The sequence below is a fragment of the Anabrus simplex genome, chromosome 9 (assembly GCF_040414725.1).
Source record: "Anabrus simplex isolate iqAnaSimp1 chromosome 9, ASM4041472v1, whole genome shotgun sequence".
NCBI classification, from domain to species: domain Eukaryota; kingdom Metazoa; phylum Arthropoda; class Insecta; order Orthoptera; family Tettigoniidae; genus Anabrus; species Anabrus simplex.
Genome location: NC_090273.1, coordinates 87,364,224 through 87,386,358, shown reverse-complemented (window position 1 = coordinate 87,386,358; position 22,135 = coordinate 87,364,224). Strand labels below are relative to the sequence as shown.

Here is a 22,135-nt window from a genome sequence, read left to right as displayed (position 1 = left end):
AGAGTGAATGCAGACTTTGTGTCTATTCCTTCAAACAAACTGCTTAATAAATCAATAATGTTGATGTCTGTGAATTCTCGTTGGAAGTACGGTATACTGCCACTATATTGAACAGTTTCAGTTCTCTTGCATAGCTGAAAGCTTACATTTGGGAAATGGTGCGTTCAAATCCCACCATCAGCAGCCCTGAAAATGATTTCTGTGGTTTAACAATACCTTAACAAAGGTCACAGCCGCTACCTTCTCAGTCCTAGCCCTTTCCCATCCTCTCGTTGCCAAAAATTTTCACTGTATTTGTGATACATTAAACCACTAGCCTTGTACGGCATACGCCCAGAAGCCTATACAGTATCATGTCTATAAGTACGGACCATGAAAGCATCAATGGCAACACTAGCTAAAATGTTTCAATTCTAGAACTATTATATTGCTTATGTTCATTATGTCTTTATATCAACAGATTGTTCGCTTGACATGTCTTCGTCGGTTTTGTTAGTGTCCTCTTCTTCAGTACACCATTTGTGTCCATCTTTAACTGTCATTTCCCTCTCCTTCAACTCTTCCGTTTGTCTGACTCTGTCTTTCTGTGTGGGTCATTTTGTACATGATGATGTTCCTTCCTATGTTCTGGTGCTTGACGTCTGATGTATTTTCTTGCTGATCGACTTCATTAGTCCAGGTTGCTCCCTCTTTGAGATGTCTCTTTTTCTTTCTGTCTGGAGAAGTTTTTTGTAGTGTATTCTCATAGTGTTCAATGTTATTGAGAATTCCTGACACTCATGTTGCTCTCCTACTTGGGTGTTCTTTCCCCTAATTATCCTTGTGTGGAAGTTTTTTCCCCTTCATTGTCCTTGAGATCCATTTCCATTTGTTGCTCCATATTTTTTATAACTGTTGTACGCAAGGGTTCCGTGGGTTGGTCTATTATCTTGTTTATGGTTTCCGGGAATGTTTTCAATTTTGTATTCATGTCTTTTCTTAGGGATTTTATGTCTTCCTGTGTGTCAGGGATTTTAATTGTAAATGATTAATATCCCTGGCCTGGGGACTGGGTTTCTTGTTGTCCTTAACGTTCCTTTCCTCACATTCAACACTTCTGCCATTTACAAAATACATGCAGGTTCCTCACATATGGTGCAAGTAGGGGCAAAAGATCTTTCTAGGTCAACACCCCGAACAAATAACATTTAAAAAAAAAAAAGGTCTTCCTGTATGAATTTTCTGACTTTTTACATGGTAAAATCCTGCTCACAATTAAAGCAAAACCATAATTACTTTGATTTCTTATTATTATTTGCCTTAAGCACGTTTGAAATTATCGTTGGAATTCTGCACATGATGAGTTATGCCATCGGAGACACAATCTATCCTACATGTCTGTGTTTCTGTTTGAAGCTAACATGATGAGAATTTGTTGAAGTATGAGATGGCAGTATAGTTCTATAGCTGACTGCACTGTAGTTTCTTCTCTCTGCTGGGGATGATAATCTTCTTCTCCTTCTTCTTCTCCTTCTTCTTCTCCTGTTTCTTCTTCTTGTTCTCAGCTACTCAAAAAAGAGTGGGGTACTGACCCCGTACCATTCTCGTGGATTCCATAGCCAAGATTTTCTCCTGCTTCCCCTACTTCTCCTTCCTTCAATTTTTCCTTGTAAAATATGCTGAAGGAGTCTACATTTATCATTTTGAGTTATATGTACTCAAGTTTCTTCTTTTTGATGTTTTGCATGACCTGTAGCTCTTTGTTCAGGCATTGGAGTACTTCAGTGTTACGTATTCTATCAACCCATGATATTCTGAGCAGACGTCGGTAGCACCACATCTCTTAGGATCTAAGTTCTTTGGTGATGTTTTCTGTTAGGGTCCAAGTCTCGGCACCATAGAGTAAGGCAGGAAATACAGAACACCGAAGTAAACTGAGATGGAAATTGATCTTAAACTCTGTTACAAAGAAGTTTGCTCATTCTCTGGAATGCAGTCCTTGCTTGTTCAGTCCGGGACCTAATTTCAATAGCATTGTTCCCACTGTAATCAAGTACACTGCCAAGATACTTAAAGCTTTGGATGTGCTCCAGCGATGTGCCAGCTATTGTCAAGTTAACAGGTTGAATGACGTTTGCTTATGAACATTACTTTGGTCTTTTTCATGTTTGAACGCAGACCTGCTGCAGCACTGTGTTCGACCACACAGTTTAGTAATGTCTGCAGATCTTCAGCACTTGTTACAAGCAGAGCAGTGTCATATGCATATTGCAGATTGTTTATTAACAATAATGCCCTCTTGTTTCCCTTCCAGTGCTTCAGAAAATACTCTTTCAGAGTAAATATTGAAGAGGAGTGGAGATAGAACACAGCCTTGCCCCACTCCTTGCTTTATTTTAATCATTATCATATGCAATTTCACAGCTGTTGGATGGGTCTGCTTTAGTGTTCAGTGTTGAAGAAACATAATTACTGTATGTTTGCAGGTGGTTGGCTGTACGTCTGGAGATGGTTGGAAACATGCTCATCTTTTTCTCATCTCTGTTTGCTGTGCTAGGAAGAGATTCAATTAATCCTGGACTTGTTGGCCTGTCAGTCAGTTATGCCCTGCAGGTAAGAATGCATAAGATAACATTTAATTTTTTAAATTGTTTAATACTTGCTTTTACAAATAAAAAACATGGCAGATTATTCTGGTAAATACAAAAACAAAATAAGAACCTCATAAGTGAGGGTAACAACCTTTTAAAAATAAGTAGAAATGTCTGTAAATTTATTGATCTAAATCTATCACAATTTTATAAGTATATATGTATATCTATAGTATCATAATCTTTTCATATTTTAGATAACACAAACTCTCAATTGGCTTGTCAGAATGACATCTGATGTGGAGACCAACATTGTTGCTGTTGAAAGAATTAAAGAATATGGAGAAACTGTGCAGGTATTTATTAAAAACCATTACAAAACGTTAAGGTACTATATTTGTATTATGTATTGTGCCCTCTGTACAGGAGTTTACGGCATATTAAAGGAAGGTTTTGATGGGAAGTTCAGGATGCTTCCTCCACTTACAAATCATTTGCTTGTGACATGTGGCAGGGATTGCCTCTTCTCGTCACCGTAAACAAAATATTTGTATATGAAGTATGTAAATGAGTTTAGCATTACCTAACTATAATTGAAGAGTGACAGGGCAAACTGATCCACAAAGTGGGAAAGGAATGTTTGCAGGAAAATTGAAAAAACTGCCTGCTGGTAAATATTCAAATAATTTTTTTGTTTATAAAGTTACTGTCTTGAAAACCGTTAATATCGACAAACAAAAGATAGAATATGAAAAAAGAAATGTAATGAAGCTATATGATAAGTTTAGAAATGACATAGGGAAAATCTAAATCAGTGTTGTTGCTATAACCTGATGACCTAAATAAATCTGATCATTTACTTTCGAGCACATAGAATTTCTTCAAAAAGAACTTCTTTCCTTCACTCAAAATAAATCAAGGATAGCACCTTTGATAGCTTCTTTTTTAGATGCAGACAGAGGTACAACATTTGTTAGACGTAAAATCTCTGTTCTCTTGATGGTAACACCTAGTTCAAGCACTCTACATTTTCCCCAAGATATTAGCAATTTTTTTGCAATTGGCTGTACGTCGCACTGACACAGACAGGTCTTATGGTGATGGGATATGAAAGGGCTAGGAGTGGGAAGGAAGTGGCCGTGGCCTTAATTAAGGTACAGCTCCAGCATTTGCCTGGTTTGAAAATGAGAAACCACGGAAAACCATCTTCAGGGCTGCCGACATTGGGCTTTGAACCCACTGTCTCCCGAATGCAAGCTCACAGGTGCATGCCCCTAACCGCACGGCCAACTCGCTCAGTCAAGATATTAGCTCCCTACAGGTTGTCTTGTTAAAAAATAACTATACCGGGAATTTCTTTGGTGACGTGTAGACATAAAGCTTTATTATTTCCAAGTTTGGAGGTGTCAGTGTATTTTAATGAGAACCAAACCAAACCCCATAGTGCAACAGCCCTGAAGGGCCATGGCTTAATAACTGCTGCTTAGCCCAAAGCATAGAGATTACGAGGTGTCATGTGGTTGGCACAGTGAATCCTCTCGGCTATTATTCTTGGCTTTCTAGACTGGGGCCACCATCTCACTGTCGGATAGCTCCTCAATTGTAATCACATAGGCTGAGTGGACCCTGACCTGCCCTCAGATGCAGGTAAAAATTTCTTGACCTGGTTAGGAATTGAACCCATGACTTCTGGGAAAAAGGCAGGTATGCTGCGTCTACACTGCGAAGCAAGCATTTATTTGACAAGGCGCTATCGAAATCAAAAATCTTCTTCCCCATCACCTTATGTTCTTGCTTCTCTTTTCACTGTTCTACATTTTTTTTAAAAACATTTTCACTATTTTGGAAAGCTTTCCATCCATCACAATGCAGACCCCGGAGTCACTGGCCTTCGACCGTAACGTTGGGAGAAATGTTGGAGACAGTTTTGAGCATTCTTATGACATGGTCATACCATAACAGCCATCTTTCTTGCATTTTTTCCTGGATGGGGGCAATACCAAACTGTCTTTTCAGTTCATCATTGTGGATATGATACAGTAGGGAGATGCCCAGTGTCCTGTGAGCTATGCTCATTTCCATGATTAGGAGATGATGCTTGGTGGCTTTGGTTGTAGGTCAACACTCAGTTCCATACAATGCCATTGGATGAACGACAGTTCGGTAGACTGAGGTTTCAAATGTACAGGCATCTTTCAGTCATATAGTGTTCTGTAGCTTGTCTGTATCTCATCCAGTTGGCATTAACATGTGCTCTTGTGTCGCCATCAATACTGCCATCACTCTGCAGGCAGAATCCAGATACTGGAACATGCTGGTTTTTGCCAGGTCTTAGTTGTTGACTAGGATGAGCCATCTGCTGGGCTAGTCTCCCTGTACTTATGTCTTTGCAGTGTTAAGGCAGAGACCAAACTTAGAAAGCTGATTGGTTCGATCCAGGCCTGCACTTGTAGCTCCAGTAAATAATAAGGAAAACTTATTTACTGTACCAGAGTCATATAGATATGTAGCAAACTTTTCTTGGTCAGAATAAAATCAAGTGGATGTATTTCTTTAATGTTCATTGATTTAACATATAAAATTGTTCATTTACAGATGGTTTGTGGAGATGTCAGCATTGAAAGTTCCATAATTGCAATAAACCTCTTGGTTTTTTTCAGGAAGCACCTTGGGAAAATCCTTCAAATCCAGTTCCTCCAACATGGCCATCAGAAGGGAAGGTTGAATTTAAAGACTTTCAAGTACGTTACAGAGAAGGATTGGACCTAGTTCTCAAAGGAGTAACTTTTACAGTTGAAGGAGGTGAAAAGGTTTGTTATTTTTGTACTATTTTTTCTGAAAAAGCTCCTTTGTAACTCATTTAGTGGAATTAAAAAAAAATTCTCATGTTGACCCCACTAGTATGCACGCTATATATTAAGTTAGTTTGAGTAACAATCCATGCAGACAGAGAGGTGTAAAAAGGAATGCTGGCAGCAACAAAATGCAATTTTTCAGGACGACACGGGGTGCACATACTCCTTAAACATTTTGTAGACCTCTTAGGAGGAAGACATACTTTTCACCATTTTGAAATCCCCACCAGCAAATTACTAATTACTAAAGACTATAAAAGGTTTACATACTATTATGTTAAATTATGGAATTTAGTGTTGTATGTTGGGTATATTGTTATTTATAATTACAATCACTGCATCTAATACAGTGGCTGTTTTCTGGCACCATTTCCTGGTAAAGTAATGCAATTTTTCTGTGTCAGTTTTCAAGTCTATTGAAATTAAGCTTTTAATGGAACATAGTTTCTGTTAGGCACGTAAACGAGCAAATGATGTGGGTAGATTTGTCAGTTGGAGGAATTAGGACTAGAATTGTGTCCGTGTATTCACCATGTGAGGGTGCAGATGAGGATGAAGTTGACAAGTTTTATGAAGCATTGAGTGACATCATGGTCAGGGTCAACAGCAAGGATAGAATAGTGCTAATGGGCGATTTCAATGCGAGAGTTGGGAATAGAACTGAAGGATACGAAAGGGTGATTGGTAAATGTGGGGAAGATATGGAAGCTAATGGGAATGGGAAGCATTTGCTGGACTTCTGTGCTAGTATGGAGTGCTAGTATGGATTTAGCTGTTACGAATACATTCTTCAAGCATAAGGCTATTCACCGCTACACATGGGAGGCTAGGGGTACCAGATCCATAATAGACTATATCTTAACAGACTTCGAATTCAGGAAATCTGTTAGGAATGTATGAGTTTTCCGGGGATTTTTCGATGATACAGACCACTATCTGATCTGTAGTGAACTAATTATCTCTAGGCCTAGGGTAGAGAAAGTGAAATCTGTCTGCAAACGAATAAGGGTAGAAAATCTCCAGGACGAGGAAATTAGACGGAAGTACATGGATATGATTAGTGAGAAGTTTCGAACAGTAGACGGTAAGCAGGTTCAGGATATAGAAAGGGAATGGTTGGCATACAGGGATGCGGTAGTAGAAACAGCAAGGGAATGCCTAGGAACAACTGTGTGTAAAGATGGGAAAAGGCGAACATCTTGGTGGAATGATGAAGTGAGAGCAGCTTGAAAACGTAAAAAGAAGGCTTATCAGAAATGGCTCCAAACAAGGGCCGAGGCAGACAGGGAGTTGTATGTAGATGAAAGAAACAGAGCGAAACAAATAGTTGTTGATTCCAAAAAGAAGGTCATAGGAAGATTTATGTAACAACCTGGAAAGGCCTTGTCAAGCAGCAGGGAAACCTTTCTGGACAGTAATAAAGAATCTTAGGAAGGGAGGGAAAAAGGAAATGAACAGTGTTTTGAGTAATTCAGGTGAACTCATAATAGATCCCAGGGAATCACTGGAGAGGTGGAGGGAATATTTTGAACATCTTCTCAATGTAAAAGGAAATCATCCTGGTGGTGTTGTGAACAGCCAAGCTCATGGGGAGGAGGAAAATGATGTTGGTGAAATTATGCTTGAGGAAGTGGAAAGGATGGTAAATAAACTCCATTGTCATAAGGCAGCAGGAATAGATGAAATTAGACCTGAAATGGTGAAGTATAGTGGGAAGGCAGGGATGAAATGGCTTCATAGAGTAGTAAAATTAGCATGGAGTGTTGGTAAGGTACCTTCAGATTGGACAAAAGCAGTAATTGCACCTATCTATAAGCAAGGGAACAGGAAGGATTGCAACAACTATCGAGGTATCTCACTGATTAGTATACCAGGCAAAGTATTCACTATCATCTTGGAAGGGAGGGTGCGATCAGTTGTTGAGAGGAAGCTGGATGAAAACCAGTGTGGTTACAGACCACAGAGAGGCTGTCAGGATCAGATTTTCAGTATGCGCCAGGTAATTGAAAAATGCTACGAGAGGAATAGGCAGTTGTGTTTGTTTCGTAGATCTAGAGAAAGCACATGACAGGGTACCGAGGTAAAATATGTTTGCCATACTGGGGGACTATGGAATTAAAGGCAGATTATTAAAAGCAATCAAAGGCATTTATGTTGACAATTGGGTTTCAGTGAGAATTGATGGTAGAATGAGTTCTTGGTTCAGGGTACTTACAGGGGTTAGACAAGGCTGTAATCTTTCACCTTTGCTGTTTGTAGTTTACATGGATCATCTGCTGAAAGGTATAAAATGGCAGGGAGGGATTCAGTTAGGTGGAAATGTAGTAAGCAGTCTGGCCTATGCTGACAACTTGGTCTTAATGGCAAATTGTGCCGAAAGCCTACAGTCTAATATCGTGGAACTTGAAAATAGGTGCAATGAGTATGGTATGAAAATTAGCCTCTCGAAGACTAAATTGATGTCAGTAGGTAAGAAATTCAACAGAATTGAATGTCAGATTGGTGATACAAAGCTAGAACAGGTCGATAATTTTAAGTATTTAGGTTGTGTGTTCTCCCAGGATGGTAATATTGTAAGTGAGATTGAATCAAGGTGTCGTAAAGCTAATGCAGTGAGCTCGCAGCTGCGATCAACAGTATTCCGTAAAAAGGAAGTCAGCTCCCAGACGAAACTATCTTTACATCGGTCTGTTTTCAGACCAACTTTGCTTTACGGGAACGAAAGCTGGGTGGATTCAGGATATCTTATTCATAAGTTAGAAGTAACAGACATGAAAGTAGCAAGAATGATTGCTGGTACAAACAGGTGGGAACAATGGCAGGTGGGTACTTGGAATGAGGAGATAAAGGCTAATTTAGGAATTAACTCTATGGATGAAGCTGTACGCATAAACCGACTTCGGTGGTGGGGTCATGTGAGGCGAATGGAGGAGGATAGGTTACCTAGGAGAATAATGGACTCTGCTATGGAGGGTAAGAGAAGTAGAGGTAGGCCAAGACGACGATGGTTTGATTCTGTTTCTAACTATTTAAATATAAGAGGTATAGAACTAAATGAGGCCACAACACTAGTTGCAAATCGAGGATTGTGGCGACATTTAGTAAATTCACAGAGGCTTGCAGACTGAACGCTGAAAGGCATAACAGTCTATAATGATAATGAATGAATGTATGTATGTATGTATGTATGTATGTATGTAAAAAAGGTATTTATTTAAAGGCCCTCTATGTTGGGTGGTGATGTACTGTTGAGTAGAAAATTATAGTAGCTTATCGTTATTTTTTAATAGAAAGAACACTCAGTAACCCTTACTTTTCTGGTAAATTAATATTCTTTTTCTTATCTCAGGTGGGTATTGTTGGCCGAACAGGAGCTGGCAAATCATCACTCACCCTGGCTCTCTTCCGTATCATCGAAGCTGCTGGTGGCTCAATTTGCATCGATGGTTTGGATATTTCAAAGTTAGGTCTCCATGACTTGCGTTCTCGCCTCACTATCATCCCTCAGGACCCTGTTTTGTTCTCTGGAACATTGAGGCTTAACTTAGACCCATTCAACACCCACTCAGATGAGGAAGTATGGAGAGCACTAGAGCATGCTCACTTGAAGGCCTTTGTAAAAGGACTGCCAGCTGGGCTCAACCATGAAGTGACAGAAGGTGGAGAGAACCTCAGGTAACTACAACTATTAATGTCCTTTATGCACTACCACAACAAAAACTGGGCATTTTGTAAACAGTTTTATGTTTGAAAAGTATGTCTTTTCTGGTCACCGTGAAATAAAATTAATTCATCACACATGTGCACACATGTCACTGCCTTCACAACTCGCCTGTACACATCTCACCTCAAACATAAAACTTCACTTTCAGCCCTTGTAATGTAAATAATTATTCTGTTCCCCTGGACAGTTCATGGCCTACTATGCATCACAGCTTTCTCCGCGTGCTTCAAAAGCCGTGCAGTTATGTTACATGCTAAAGAGTATATCTGTATCAATAAAATAAGAGATTTTTCTGTACTTTGGTTAGATTTTTTTTTTAATGTGTTTCCGTATGGGCTATGTCCAGAATAAGAAGAAAATGCAATTTTAACATTTCTGCAATATCTATTTGTATGCACACACATCACAAAGAATGGTTGAATAGAATAGGTATTTAAGGTCAGGGGAGAAGGCACGACAAACTGGGCTATAAATAATTTATTCACACTGACTGAAATAATACTGTGGTTAAAAAATAATTCTCAAATATCTCTGATAATACCGATCCTATCAATAAATGCTACATAACAAAAATAACATTTCTGATCTTATGCGCAGTACAAATGAAATACTATGAATAATAATAGGAATAATAAGGGAACTAAAATATTTATCAAAATACTATCAAAGAGAAACCAGAAGAGGACAATCTTAACATTTGTAGATTTCAAGAAGACATGATTCCCTAGATCGTGGAGTGCTTATGGACCTTCTCAGGAGTTTGGAGTTGATGAAAAGAATCCTTGACACCTTTTCCCAATTAAATTTAAATTTATGGGTGAACTCTCCAATCCATTTGAGATAAAAACAGGCCTAAGGCAAGGAAGTAGCCTTTCTCCATTCTTCTTTAATTGCATCCTAGAAAAGGTCATCGGGGAATGATCAAAAACGACTGATGATAAAATTCAGAATGGGGTGAAGATAGGTTGTGGGAGAATGCAGTCATATTGGACTGGCTAGCCTTTGCAGATGACGTCTGATGTCTGAAAACAGACAATCCCCACACAGCAAAGAAGCAAGTGGAAGAGCTATAAAATGTTGTGCCAAAACAGAATTAAGAATTTCTTTTGAAAAAAAAGCATTCATAGATTCAGACAAAGCTGATGACATGGACAGAATTGTAACTCAATTTGGAGACATCCATCTCATTCATAAATGTAAATACCTGGTAGAAATTCTCACTCCCAATGGAAATGGAAAAGGAGGCATTAAAAGAAAAGGTGAAGAGGATGAAGGTCTTGAGACTATGGCATGACCCCTACAAGTCCATCTCCATTAAAGCCAAACTAAAATATTATTGTACTATGGGTAGTATGGAGTGCCTTTATGGAGTAGAAACACTGACAAGGGTGGCAAGCTCGGGTCTTGAAAAAAGAGAAAGAAAATTTCTTTGAAAATTCTTGGGTCCAAAGAAGACTCAAAATGACCAACATACTTTCTGGTTGAGACCAAATCAGGAACTATAAAACCATTAAAAGAGTTACAACAATGGGGAAAGGGAGATTGACATTTTATAGACATGGAGAAAACTTAGGAAAAGATTCATAAGTTTTACGGGAATGAAGAGAGAAGAAAGCGGGTTATAAGGAACAGCAGTTACAAAATTTATTTGAATAATACTACAAATATAACAAGAAATATTAAATACAAATAAGATTCATCTTCATAAAGCTAGAAAGTCCAGAAGAACTGAACAAAATAGGTACACCATTTTGTAGGCTGACCAATTTCAAAAACAATAATTTAAGTTAAGGGAAAACATTGACAAAAATGCCGAAGCTAATTGAAAATTACAAGAAAAAGTTTAAGAAAGGAGAATTAAACGACAAAAATTTACAGTATAGGATGGAGTAGATTAGAAGCTCTTGAAGGGTAAATTTTATAGTATTCCTCCAGGGAGATAAAGGTTCAACAAAACTTCCATTAAGCACACAGTATTAAAAGCCTTCGGCCTCAAATTCAAATGACTGGTAATAAAATCACAGTGAACATATTATCACGAACAAGCTGACGAAGCAATCGTTAAAAAATGTCCTTTTAAAGGAAAATCCATAAACACTTATTGTTGTCGGCGAGCATGCAGGGATGCCGACGAGTACCTCGCCGTTGAAAGCAGAGTCCAATCTGCCATTTAAAAGATATCTTTGCTTTTGTGTTAAGAGTGAAAGGTCTGCCATGCTTAATGGCAGTCGCTGCTATGTTATCTGTTGCACGACATGTTGACTACCCAGAGCTGCAGCAAGTCCACGCATGTGCGATGGCGAGGTGGTTGACCTTGTGGCAGAGTACGGCCGAAGGAATGCGGCTGAATGCTTGCAGCCGAGAGCCTCAGATGAATATGTGCCAGCGAGCAATGCACTGGCGTTATGTAGAGGAATAGAAAGTTCTGGAGACAGCGCACAAAAAATAGCGCTGGAAAACTAACAATTAAATTACTAGAAGGAATAACAGAAGACTAACAAAAAATACAGAGTAATCCGAAAAAAGTTCCTGAAGGAATATTGGTGATAACATCACACAAATAATTCAAGAAAGCTTAAATACTAAATTGCAATGAATAGCCAATCAAAAGATAGAGAACAGCGGAAGGATACATTATTGGTACCAGTCAGTGTGAAAGTTGCTGATGACATGAGCAGTCTTATCCAGGTGATAGTAACCAATCAAAAATCGAGAAAAAGAAAAGCTAAAAAAGAAAGAAATTCTTCCAGGACTAACAGAAGAAAACGATTAAACATTAATCCTGAAGGATCAAGTGGAAGAAGACAAACAGAAGTAATACGTCTGATAAAGACCCCCACCACTTGTGCTTACCTTAACAACCCAAATCCTTTTGTCATGTCCAGCAAAATGCTGGTCAACTTGCCCAAGTTGCCAAACTAGAGGAGAGTTTGGTTCACGAAGGAGAACCAAGTCGCCCTCTTTGATATTAGGTTGTTCCACCTTCCGATCACTTTTTACCTGAAGCTGTCCCAGGTATTGCAAGAGCCAGCGGTGCCAGAATTTGTCACAAGCAACTTCTACCTCTCTTAATAAAATTGGCAAAGAATAGAGTCTCCGAAGTGACATGGGAGGAGAGGAGGTCAATGACTGACCTATCAAAAAATGTGTGGGAGTAAGAGGAAGGAGATCTTGAGGATTTAGGGATAAAGGAGTAAACGACCTGGAATTAACTATGCCCTCAACGAGAATAAGGAAAGAATTAAGTTCTTCATAAGAGAAAGTAGTTGAATTTGAAATCCTCTTCAAATGCTGTTTAGTAAGTTTAATAAGATTCCCAATGACCACCATGATGAGGTAATAGCAATATAAATGGTCCGTTATTGGACATTATAAATTTTCCAGCTAACTCATTCCTGGTTGCCAGCGTTTCGCCCCAGTGTGCCAAGTCGGGCTCATCAGTTGGTAAATAGCACACCGACCAAGACGCATGGCTCGTGCACACTGTGGAGGCCACTGCATAGGCTATTTGGAGCCACCGGTAGTGCCAATGTTGATTCCCATTATATCATCTGATGGCCAGGCAGTCATAAATTTTTGGTAATGAGACAGAGTGTCTCGTAGTGCATTGACACTGCTGGTGGCTCCAAACAGCCTACGCAGTGGCCTCCGTGGTATGTACTAGCCATATTGCATAAGACCAATTTCATGTTTTTACCCGTATTGAACTTACTATTAGTATTTAAAATTCTTGTATTTAGTATCCACACCAATTCAATACATAAAGCGTTTATTGTCCTAAAGGTACATTACAATACAAACGTTAATTGGTACATGTTTCACTCGCTGTATTGAGCACCTTCAGCCATCTTTTATAGGATTATCTCAAGGTTAAGTCATTCATTAAGTCCTATTTACAATAAATTTGCACATTAAAAATGTTTTACACAATAAAATGTCGCCACACTTACAGAGTAAACAGAAAAATCGACAATTAAAATGTCTCATTAATGGACTAGACGTTATGATGTCCAAGTCATAGTAAATATACCAATTAAATTGGAAGATTTGGCTAATTCTCGTTTGATTCTTGACTTTTCCAAACACTTTTAGTGTATTTATCGAAGTTTCAAGGTTCATACGAAAATAGTAAAAGTTAAAATGTTAAACTTGCGGTACTTTTCCGTTGTGTTTTTGTTAGTTGAGGTCTTAAGGGGAGTTAAAGAAGAGTGAAGACTTCCAGGTTGGTTTTTCTTTCCGTCCAGCTCGTTCTGGTCATTTTCCGCCATATCCACATTTCAGCAGCTTCAAGTCGATTCCTTTCTAATTTACCCAGAGTCCAACTCTCACCATGCAGCAGGGGCTACCTTAGGGAAGTGCATTGCAGAGCGTCTTAATTCTGTCTTCGGCATCATGTAGAGCGGGCGTGTTGTCCAGGAGCTCTGTGCTACATGGAAGATCTGCCTACTCTTGGCGTTAGCAAATCTGCCCCATGGTGTAGGGGCACCGCGCCTGCCTTTTTGGTGGTGATTATTGTTTTAAGAGGAAGTACAACTAGGCAACCATCCTCTATATAACACTAATCAGAGGAAAAATTGGAAGGGATCCGACACTTCGAAAAATGAAGATATAGCCAAAGGAAGACAAGGGCCACGGAAGGCGTGAAGGTGAAAGACTCCCTCGCAAACCTAATAGCGTCGGGGTCGGAAAAGAACAAGAGTTGACCAAGGGAGGTCGGATAGGATAGATGAAAGTGAGGAGCCTGGCACAAGTAAGTGGAAGCAATGCCAGGTCTCAGCTAAGGGCCCCGTGGTTGCCAATCCACGCTCCAAAGTTCAGAGCCCCTAGGGCCCCTATTAGTCGCCTCTTACGACAGGCAGGGGATACCGTGGGTGTTATTCTACCGCCCCCACCCACAGGGGGATCCTGCCTTTTTCCCGGAGACCCCGGGTTCGATTCCCGGGAAGGTCAGAGAGTTTTACCTGAATCTCAAGGCTGGTTCTAGGTGCACTTAGCCTACATGATTACAGTTGTGCAGCTCTCTGACGGTGAGAAAGCGGATCCGGTCTAGAAAGCCAAGAATAACGGCCGAGAGGATTCGCCTTGCTAACCACATGACACCTCGTAATTTGTGGCCTTAGGGCTACGCAACGGTCGCTTTGTAGACCATAGACCCTCGGGGCTGTTGCGCCATGAGTTTGGTTTTATTTATTTATTTATTTATTTATTTATTCACGAAGCACAAGATACAGCTACACTGAGCAAATTTCACTTGCACTGTCAACAGACTATTTAACAAATTTAAACTTTCATAATAAAATATAACAAACATAACAAAATATAACAAGATCAGGTACACATCCTACTAATAACTGTCCAAATCGAAAACCATGAGAATGTCCATGTTCATAGCCAAGTCGTCGTGGGTCAAGATGGCGGTATAATCCCTTCACATCAACTTATCTTTAAGATACTATTTACACACCTCTCGAATTCACTTTTATTTGATGCTATATCAAGCTCTTGTCTCCTATTAATATTGTTAAAGAGTGTTGGGAGGCGGATTAGGAACGTTGAAGTATTGAGTGCTGAGTGTGGGGAATGTGGAGAAGGTCTTTGGTTCTGGTGGAACAAGAAGGAACGCGGAGAGAGAAGAGAGAAACAAGATGTTCCGAGCGGTAATGTCCATTTAAGATCTCATGGAAGAATCTCAGGTCAGCTACCTGTCGCCTGATGTGCAGCGGTGACACATTAATTGCCATTAATACTTGCTGCGTAGACAGATTTCTGAGCTTGGGGTTTCTGTTCCTTACAATTGCAGCAAAGGAGGACACTGCTCTGTCTAACTGCTTAGTATTGGAGGGGGCGGCTGTTGTCCAAATCGGAGAGCAGTAGCTTAAGAGAGGTTGAACGATCGTGAGAAAGAAGTGACGAAGAGCAATGGGGTCAGAAATTTCTGTGAAGCGATAGAGAATGCCTAGTAATTTCATAGCCTTGGTTGTATATGTTTCTATATGGGTCTTAAATTGTAATTTTGTATCGAATATTACACCTAGGTCACGGTGTTGCGTAACCACGGTGATGGGCTTGTCGAGTAGGTAATATGATTTTACAAAAACAATATAAATATAAGTCACCACCTTATCAATACAAAATTTATTCACATTCAGCTAGTAAATATGGTCAAGACCGGTTTCGACCCCTAGGGGGTCATCTTCAGTTGACATGCATAAAAGATGTATTTTACAAAAACATCACATATAATGATTAAAACTTAAATTAAGTCCAACTGATCATAAATGTTGGTATGTATGTCTTGGTACATTTGAGCTATTGTATGTGTCAATCCTAAGTTTCCCAGCACACAGTGTCAAGGTAAGTAGTTAACTAATATACATCATCCATGAAATTACATGCTATTTTTCATGTTATCACTATCTTATTTGGGTTGTACAATGTGGAATGAGATATACATACATTTGTGTAAATTAATAGTAGTAAGTTCAGTAATATACATTAAAAATTGGTTCTTAAATTACATTAATTGATTATTGATCAGTCATATGAAAATGTAGAATTATTGGTTTGGACACTTGTGATTAAAATATTAGTATGCAATACCTTGTTGGCATATATCTTAAATACTAAAGTATCAGTTTATAAAGCCTATTATTGTTATTTTATGTCTTGGAATAGGGTTGAACTTTTAGAAAACTATTTGTTTTGTTGAGCATAGGCATTGGATAATCTTGTTAAATTGGACACATAACTAAAACAGTGGTATATATATACCTTGTTAAAAATACATTGCATTAACATTATTAATATGTGGTGCTATATATACATTGTTTAAGGTAAAATGGGGTTAACGAAGTTTCACAACAGTATTTGATTAGTTATGATGTTCCGATATAATGGGTCCGTAAAAATATATAACTATATACATAATTGCGGTTAGATAAGTATTTGTATAATCTGCTTGCAATTTAGGTAATATTTGGTTGTAATTTCTGGCGATATTTTGGGCAGCTACTGTTGTTAGAGCTATTAAGAGTCTTGAATATTATTGATGGAGCATGTTGTTCTTTTCGTGTGCCGTAATATGTTGAGTTGGTGACATTTGTAAGGACGCGTTGAATGTTATGCGTCCTGGTAGGGTGCACGTTGATTTTATCGTAGAAGCATATATGTTGTGAAAACAAAGTATCTGGAAGTAGAAATAATGAGTGTGAAAATGGTGCGGTATGAAAGTGTAATAGTAAATCGTATGTCGTTTCATTTACGTTAGGTGTTGGAACCGTGCACTCTGTGTAGCTGCCTGTTGAGATCTAACTTTACAATGGCGAAAAATGAGGGTATCCTCCTATTCAATACATCATATATTCCGTCATTAGACGAAGCAAACAAATTCAGACATGTTTCGGCTCGCTTGAGCCATCTTCAGTGAAAAAAATTAGGGGGGTTGGAATAATTTACATAATATAAGTTGAAAAAATGCTAAAAAACATAATGAAAGAGTAAACAAAAAAACAAAAGAGAGCTTAGACGGAAAACAAAATTAGCACAAATATACAATATTTACATCAATATGCAGAGCAAAAAACTTACTGCGACAAAATTCAGTGAAACAGGTGTTAATTTGAAATAATAATTGATACTAAAAACTGCGTTAACCTAAGAAACAAGGGAATGAGAAAACAAATGATGCAGATGGAAATGAATAATAGTAGCGCATGGTGAGGTTGTGGACCTCATAGTTTACAAATTATTGGTTTAAAAATGACAAAACAGTTTGAAATTGCTGTCAAAATCATCCTAGTGGAAACCCATCACATCAAATTGGTCAGGAGGAGAGCGGGAGCAAACATTTTTGAGAGAAACCAAGCCTGAATTAACCTGCAGGCGGAAAGCCTGTGACAAGGAGAAAAAAACACCATGAAATTTAAGGCTTTAGAAATAGCAGCATTCTCAATATCTTCTCAATCTAGCGGTCCCTTTCTTCATTATTGTTTCAGAATGTTGGCTGGTGTTTTGCCTTATTATAGAGGGGTCGGAAGAGCCGCATATAAAAATATGAGAAGCTGTGTTAGGTAGAAGACAGATGCATAGTAAATTGTAGTAATCTAGTGGAAACCGTCAATGAAGTTCTAATCTGTAATGGAAAAAAATGAGGTTGTATGAGAAACATGGGTTGATAAGTAAAAAGTGTGGAATGGTTGTGAAGAAAGCTTAAACTTACGGTGTGCAGTAGGTGGTTGTCCTCTCTAGTGGCCTGGCTTTCTCAAAGTAACGGTCTCGTTCGCGTGATCGAGTCTATTGTTGGTTCGGCTGTGTTTGCTAGGATGGAAGGAGCGGAGGGGGAAGGGGAGGTGCAGGGCTGGTTTGAGGAAGGGAGGGGTGTTGAGTTGGAGAGATGGAGGTGGGTTTGTTTGGCAAATATAAGGAATGAATATTTCAAGAGGATGTTAGTTTACTCGCTGACTTCTAAAGCTCGAATGGTGTGGCCTTCACAAAGTGATGGTCTCGGTCGCGTGATCGAGTCTATTGTTGGTTTGGCTGTGTTTGCTAGGTTGGAAGGAGTGGAGGGGGAGGGTTGGTGTGAGGAGGGGGGGGGGGGGAGTGGTGGTGAGTCGGGGAGATGGAGGTGGGGTTTGTATGTGTTATGGAAATTCTGACAAATGTATGGAATGAATGTTTCAAGTAGAATGTTCTTTTTCTCGCTGACTTCATTTAAATTGTGAGTGGGGTTCATAAACTGATCTAAATCGATGTGGATGCTCTCGAGAATGTTGAGCAAGGTGCCTTTTTGCTCATAATGCAAGATCTTCAGGTCTTTATCTATAGAAGTGTATTCGTGGCTGGATGCTTTATGGTGTTCGCTCATAGCTGAAAAACGATTATATTTGAGAGCGTTGCGATGTTCGGCGTATCTTATGACGAAATTGCGGCCTGTTTGACCTATGTAGCTGGAATTACAGGATTGGCACTTTAATTTGTAAACTCCGGAGTTCAAATATTTGTTGTTGATGTTGCTATTATTATTGTTGACAGTGTGTGGATTGAAAATGAGTTTGGAGTTGGTGTGGGAGGTTCTGTAAGCTATTTTGATGCTGTGTTTCTTGAAAATATTAGAAATTTGGTAAATGCTACTATTATTGAAAGTGAATGTGGAAAATTTTTCTTTTGGAGCGGAATCTTTTACTAGGGTAGTCTTGGGTCTGCTTTTGTATCTATTGATGATTCTGGTGATGAAGGTTCTATTGAAACCATTGTGTTCTGCATGTTGTAGATGGTATTAATTTCTTTTTTGTAATTCTTGCGAGATAAAGGGATAGTTAATGCTCTGAGGACCATGCTATTGTAAGCTGCTTTTTTATGTATGTCTGGGTGCACAGAGGTCTGATGGATGGTATTGATGGTGTGGGTGTCTGAATTTGTTTGCTTCGTCTAATGACGGAATATATGATGTATTGAATAGGAGGATACCCTCATTTTTCGCCATTGTAAAGTGAAAACCGTCAATACGGAATGATTCTAATATCTTGTAATGTTGAGATCTAATGCGTGTTGCTCTGAGATTGTAGTTGGCGACGGTAGAGGGGAGGTTTGGGGGGATGGGTGGAGTGTTAGTAACGGGAGTGGGGTTGGAAGGGAGGAGGTCTTGGAGCGGTTGATTTGAACGTATGGATTTTTGTTTATTAATTCTTTTAAGGTAGTAATCTTTTAGTAAAGGAATTACTGCATGAAAAAGAATATTGTTTCTGTCTATGTTTTCGTTTAAGTTGGAGTTCGGATTGACGTATTTGTCTAAATTTATGTAAAATTCTTCTATTATACTGAGCAAGGGACTTTTTGGATTCATATTGAGGATTTGCATGTCACTATTAATGTCCGTGAAATTGTGTTTCTGATCGTCAGTGTGCTGACCCATAGCTGAGAAGTGTCTGTATTTGACGGCATTTACATGTTCATTATATTGTATTAAAAAACTCCTACCAGTAAGCCGTACATAGCTGGCTCGGCAGTCGTTGCATTTGAGGCGATATACTCCTGAGTGGTTGTATTTATTTATGTTGTTAACTGATTTGGAATTGTGTAGTATGTTGGTGTTATTGCGTGTAGTTTTGTTTGCTATTTTTAGACCTTGATTTTTGAAGATATTGGTTATGGGATGTATATGGTTATTGTTGTAAGTAAACAGTGCATATTCTTTTTTATCTTTGGTGATTGTGGTTAGCTTGGTTTTCGGTTGGTTTTTGACTTTGTTGATGATCCGGTTTATCATTTCTCTTTTATATCCATTTTGTTTTGCTATTTCGTGGATTGTGTTTAATTCTTTATTTAGATTTTCCTTTGAAAGTGGAATGTTATATGCTCTGTGAATCATACTATAGTATGCAGCTTTCTTGTGAGTATGTGGGTGGGTGGAGTCTATCTTTATTGTATTTGATGTATGGGTAGGTTTTCTATATATGTTGTATGTTAGGTGGTTGTTTCTAAAAGTTCAACCCTATTCCAAGACATAAAATAACAATAATAGGCTTTATAAACTGATACTTTAGTATTTAAAATATATGCCAACAAGGTATTGCATACTAATATTTTAATCACAAGTGTCCAAACCAATAATTCTACATTTTCATATGACTGATCAATAATCAATTAATGTAATTTAAGAACCAATTTTTAATGTATATTACTGAACTTACTACTATTAATTTACACAAATATATGTATATCTCATTCCACATTGTACAACCCAAATTAGATAGTGATAACATGAAAAATAGCATGTAATTTCATGGATGATGTATATTAGTTTACTACTTACCTTGACACTGTATGCTGGGAAACTTAGGATTGACACATACAATAGCTCAACTGTACCAAGACATACATACCAACATTTATGATCAGTTGGACTTAATTTTAGTTTTAATCATTATATGTGATGTTTTTGTAAAATATATCTTTTATGCATGTCAACTGAAGATGACCCCCTAGGGGTCGAAACCGGTCTTGATCATATTTACTAGCTGAATGTGAATAAATTTTGTATTGATAAGGTGGTGACTTATATTTATATTGTTTTTGTAAAGTAATATCTATCAATACGGAAATGAAACTTATAAACAACAGTAGAAAAGCCAACCAGGCAAGAAAAATAGCACACAGATACCAAAATCTGAAAATTAAGATCACAAATATTGTCAAAAACATCACTTTCTTAAAACAATGTGTACAAAACAATCTAACTCCTAAATTTCTTAGGAAATATAATAATAAACATAGAAGCACCCATCAAACTCAAAATACACAAAACAAGACAAACCGAATATGGCTTAAGGAAGAAATTAAATTCATGTATAGAAAGAAACAACACCTCAACATACAAATGTATGAAGCACACCTTAAAGCCTCACATGAACTACCACACACATACTGGAACAACTTCCAACAAATAACTAACGAAAAGATAGAAAACATAGCCATACAGAAACAGAACACCCTGAATAAGAAACTCAACGCACTTAAGACACCACTAAACCAAACCAATCATACACAGAATAGACAACACACTACCGTTCTCACTGAAAGCAACCAACATATATTCCATCCGCCACTCAAAAACCTAACTAACACAGTATTCAATGAAAAAGAAACTACTATACTGAGCAAGGGACCGAAACATAACTGGAAAAACAATTCAATTTTTGAAAACATTACTACTATTATTACTGAAACGGAAGATGCTCTAAACAAAATACCTCAAGAAAAACAAAATGAAATTAGATATGAAATTAAAAAAACACTACCACAATATATCAAAAAAATCACCCCAAAAACCTCAAAATCAAGAAATCACAAACCAAATACAAATTAAGGTACTCAAAAATAAAATCCAGCAAAATAACTTACTAGTAACAAAGGCAGACAAAGGAAACACTACAGTCATTATGGATAAAGAGGAATATATAACAAAAACAAAAACCTGCTTTCAAGATGAAACTTTTCAAATTAAGACTAAAGATCCTACTAACAGTATCCATAAAGAACTTAAAAACTCTCCTAAAAAACATCAATTTTCTCTTGAACGAACAGGAAACTACAAAATTAATCACCATGAATCCAGGAATACCTACAGCTAAAGCTTACCCTAAATTCCATAAAGGTAACATTCCCATGAGACCCATAATAAACTACAGGCCAAGCCCCATCTATAAATTATCCAAATACATACAAAAATTCCTCAAAAAACATTGTCTTTCAAGCAAATAAAACCATAAAAAACTCAATAGAATTTTGCAGCATTACTAAGAATATAAGAATAGAACATTTCTACAAGCTAGCAACATATGATATAACAAACATGTATCCTAATATACCCACACAAAAAACTATTACTATCATAGAATCCAATCTTTATAACCATAGTAAGCTAAGCAAATTGGAAATAAATGAATTTATAAAACTATTACAATTTGCTATCAATAACAATTATTTCAAGTTCCATGACAACAGAATATCAACAGAAAGGATTACCCATGGGATCACCAATATCAGGCATAATAGCTGATGTATATATGGACTATTTAGAACACCAAGAAATCAAAAAAATAGGAAATATCATCTATTGGTGCAGGATTGTCGATGATGCATTCATAATCATGGACAATAGACATACTAATGAAAATATAATCTTAGAACAACTGAATAAAATAGATCCCCATATAAAATTTACCATGGACACTGAAAATAACAACACCATAAACTACTTAGATATATCCATAACCAGACATAACAACCACCTAACATACAACATATATAGAAAACCTACCCATACATCAAATACAATAAAGATAGACTCCACCCACCCACATACTCACAAGAAAGCTGCATACTATAGTATGATTCATAGAGCATATAACATTCCACTTTCAAAGGAAAATCTAAATAAAGAATTAAACACAATCCACGAAATAGCAGAACAAAACGGATATAAAAGA

General features: G+C 37.8%; 1 protein-coding gene across 10 annotated transcripts in view; it reads left to right on the top strand.

Moving 5' to 3' along the window:
- Nucleotides 1-22,135, top strand: part of MRP (Multidrug-Resistance like Protein 1) — a 482,909-nt gene that overhangs the window by 402,642 nt on the left and 58,132 nt on the right. For all 10 annotated transcript variants that reach the window (XM_067153606.2, XM_067153603.2, XM_067153605.2 and 7 more), the window contains 4 exons: nt 2,466-2,592; nt 2,828-2,926; nt 5,231-5,380; nt 8,775-9,100. In XM_067153606.2, coding sequence (XP_067009707.2) covers nt 2,466-2,592; nt 2,828-2,926; nt 5,231-5,380; nt 8,775-9,100 — 702 coding nt within the window. The remainder of the gene's footprint in view (nt 1-2,465; nt 2,593-2,827; nt 2,927-5,230; nt 5,381-8,774; nt 9,101-22,135) is intronic.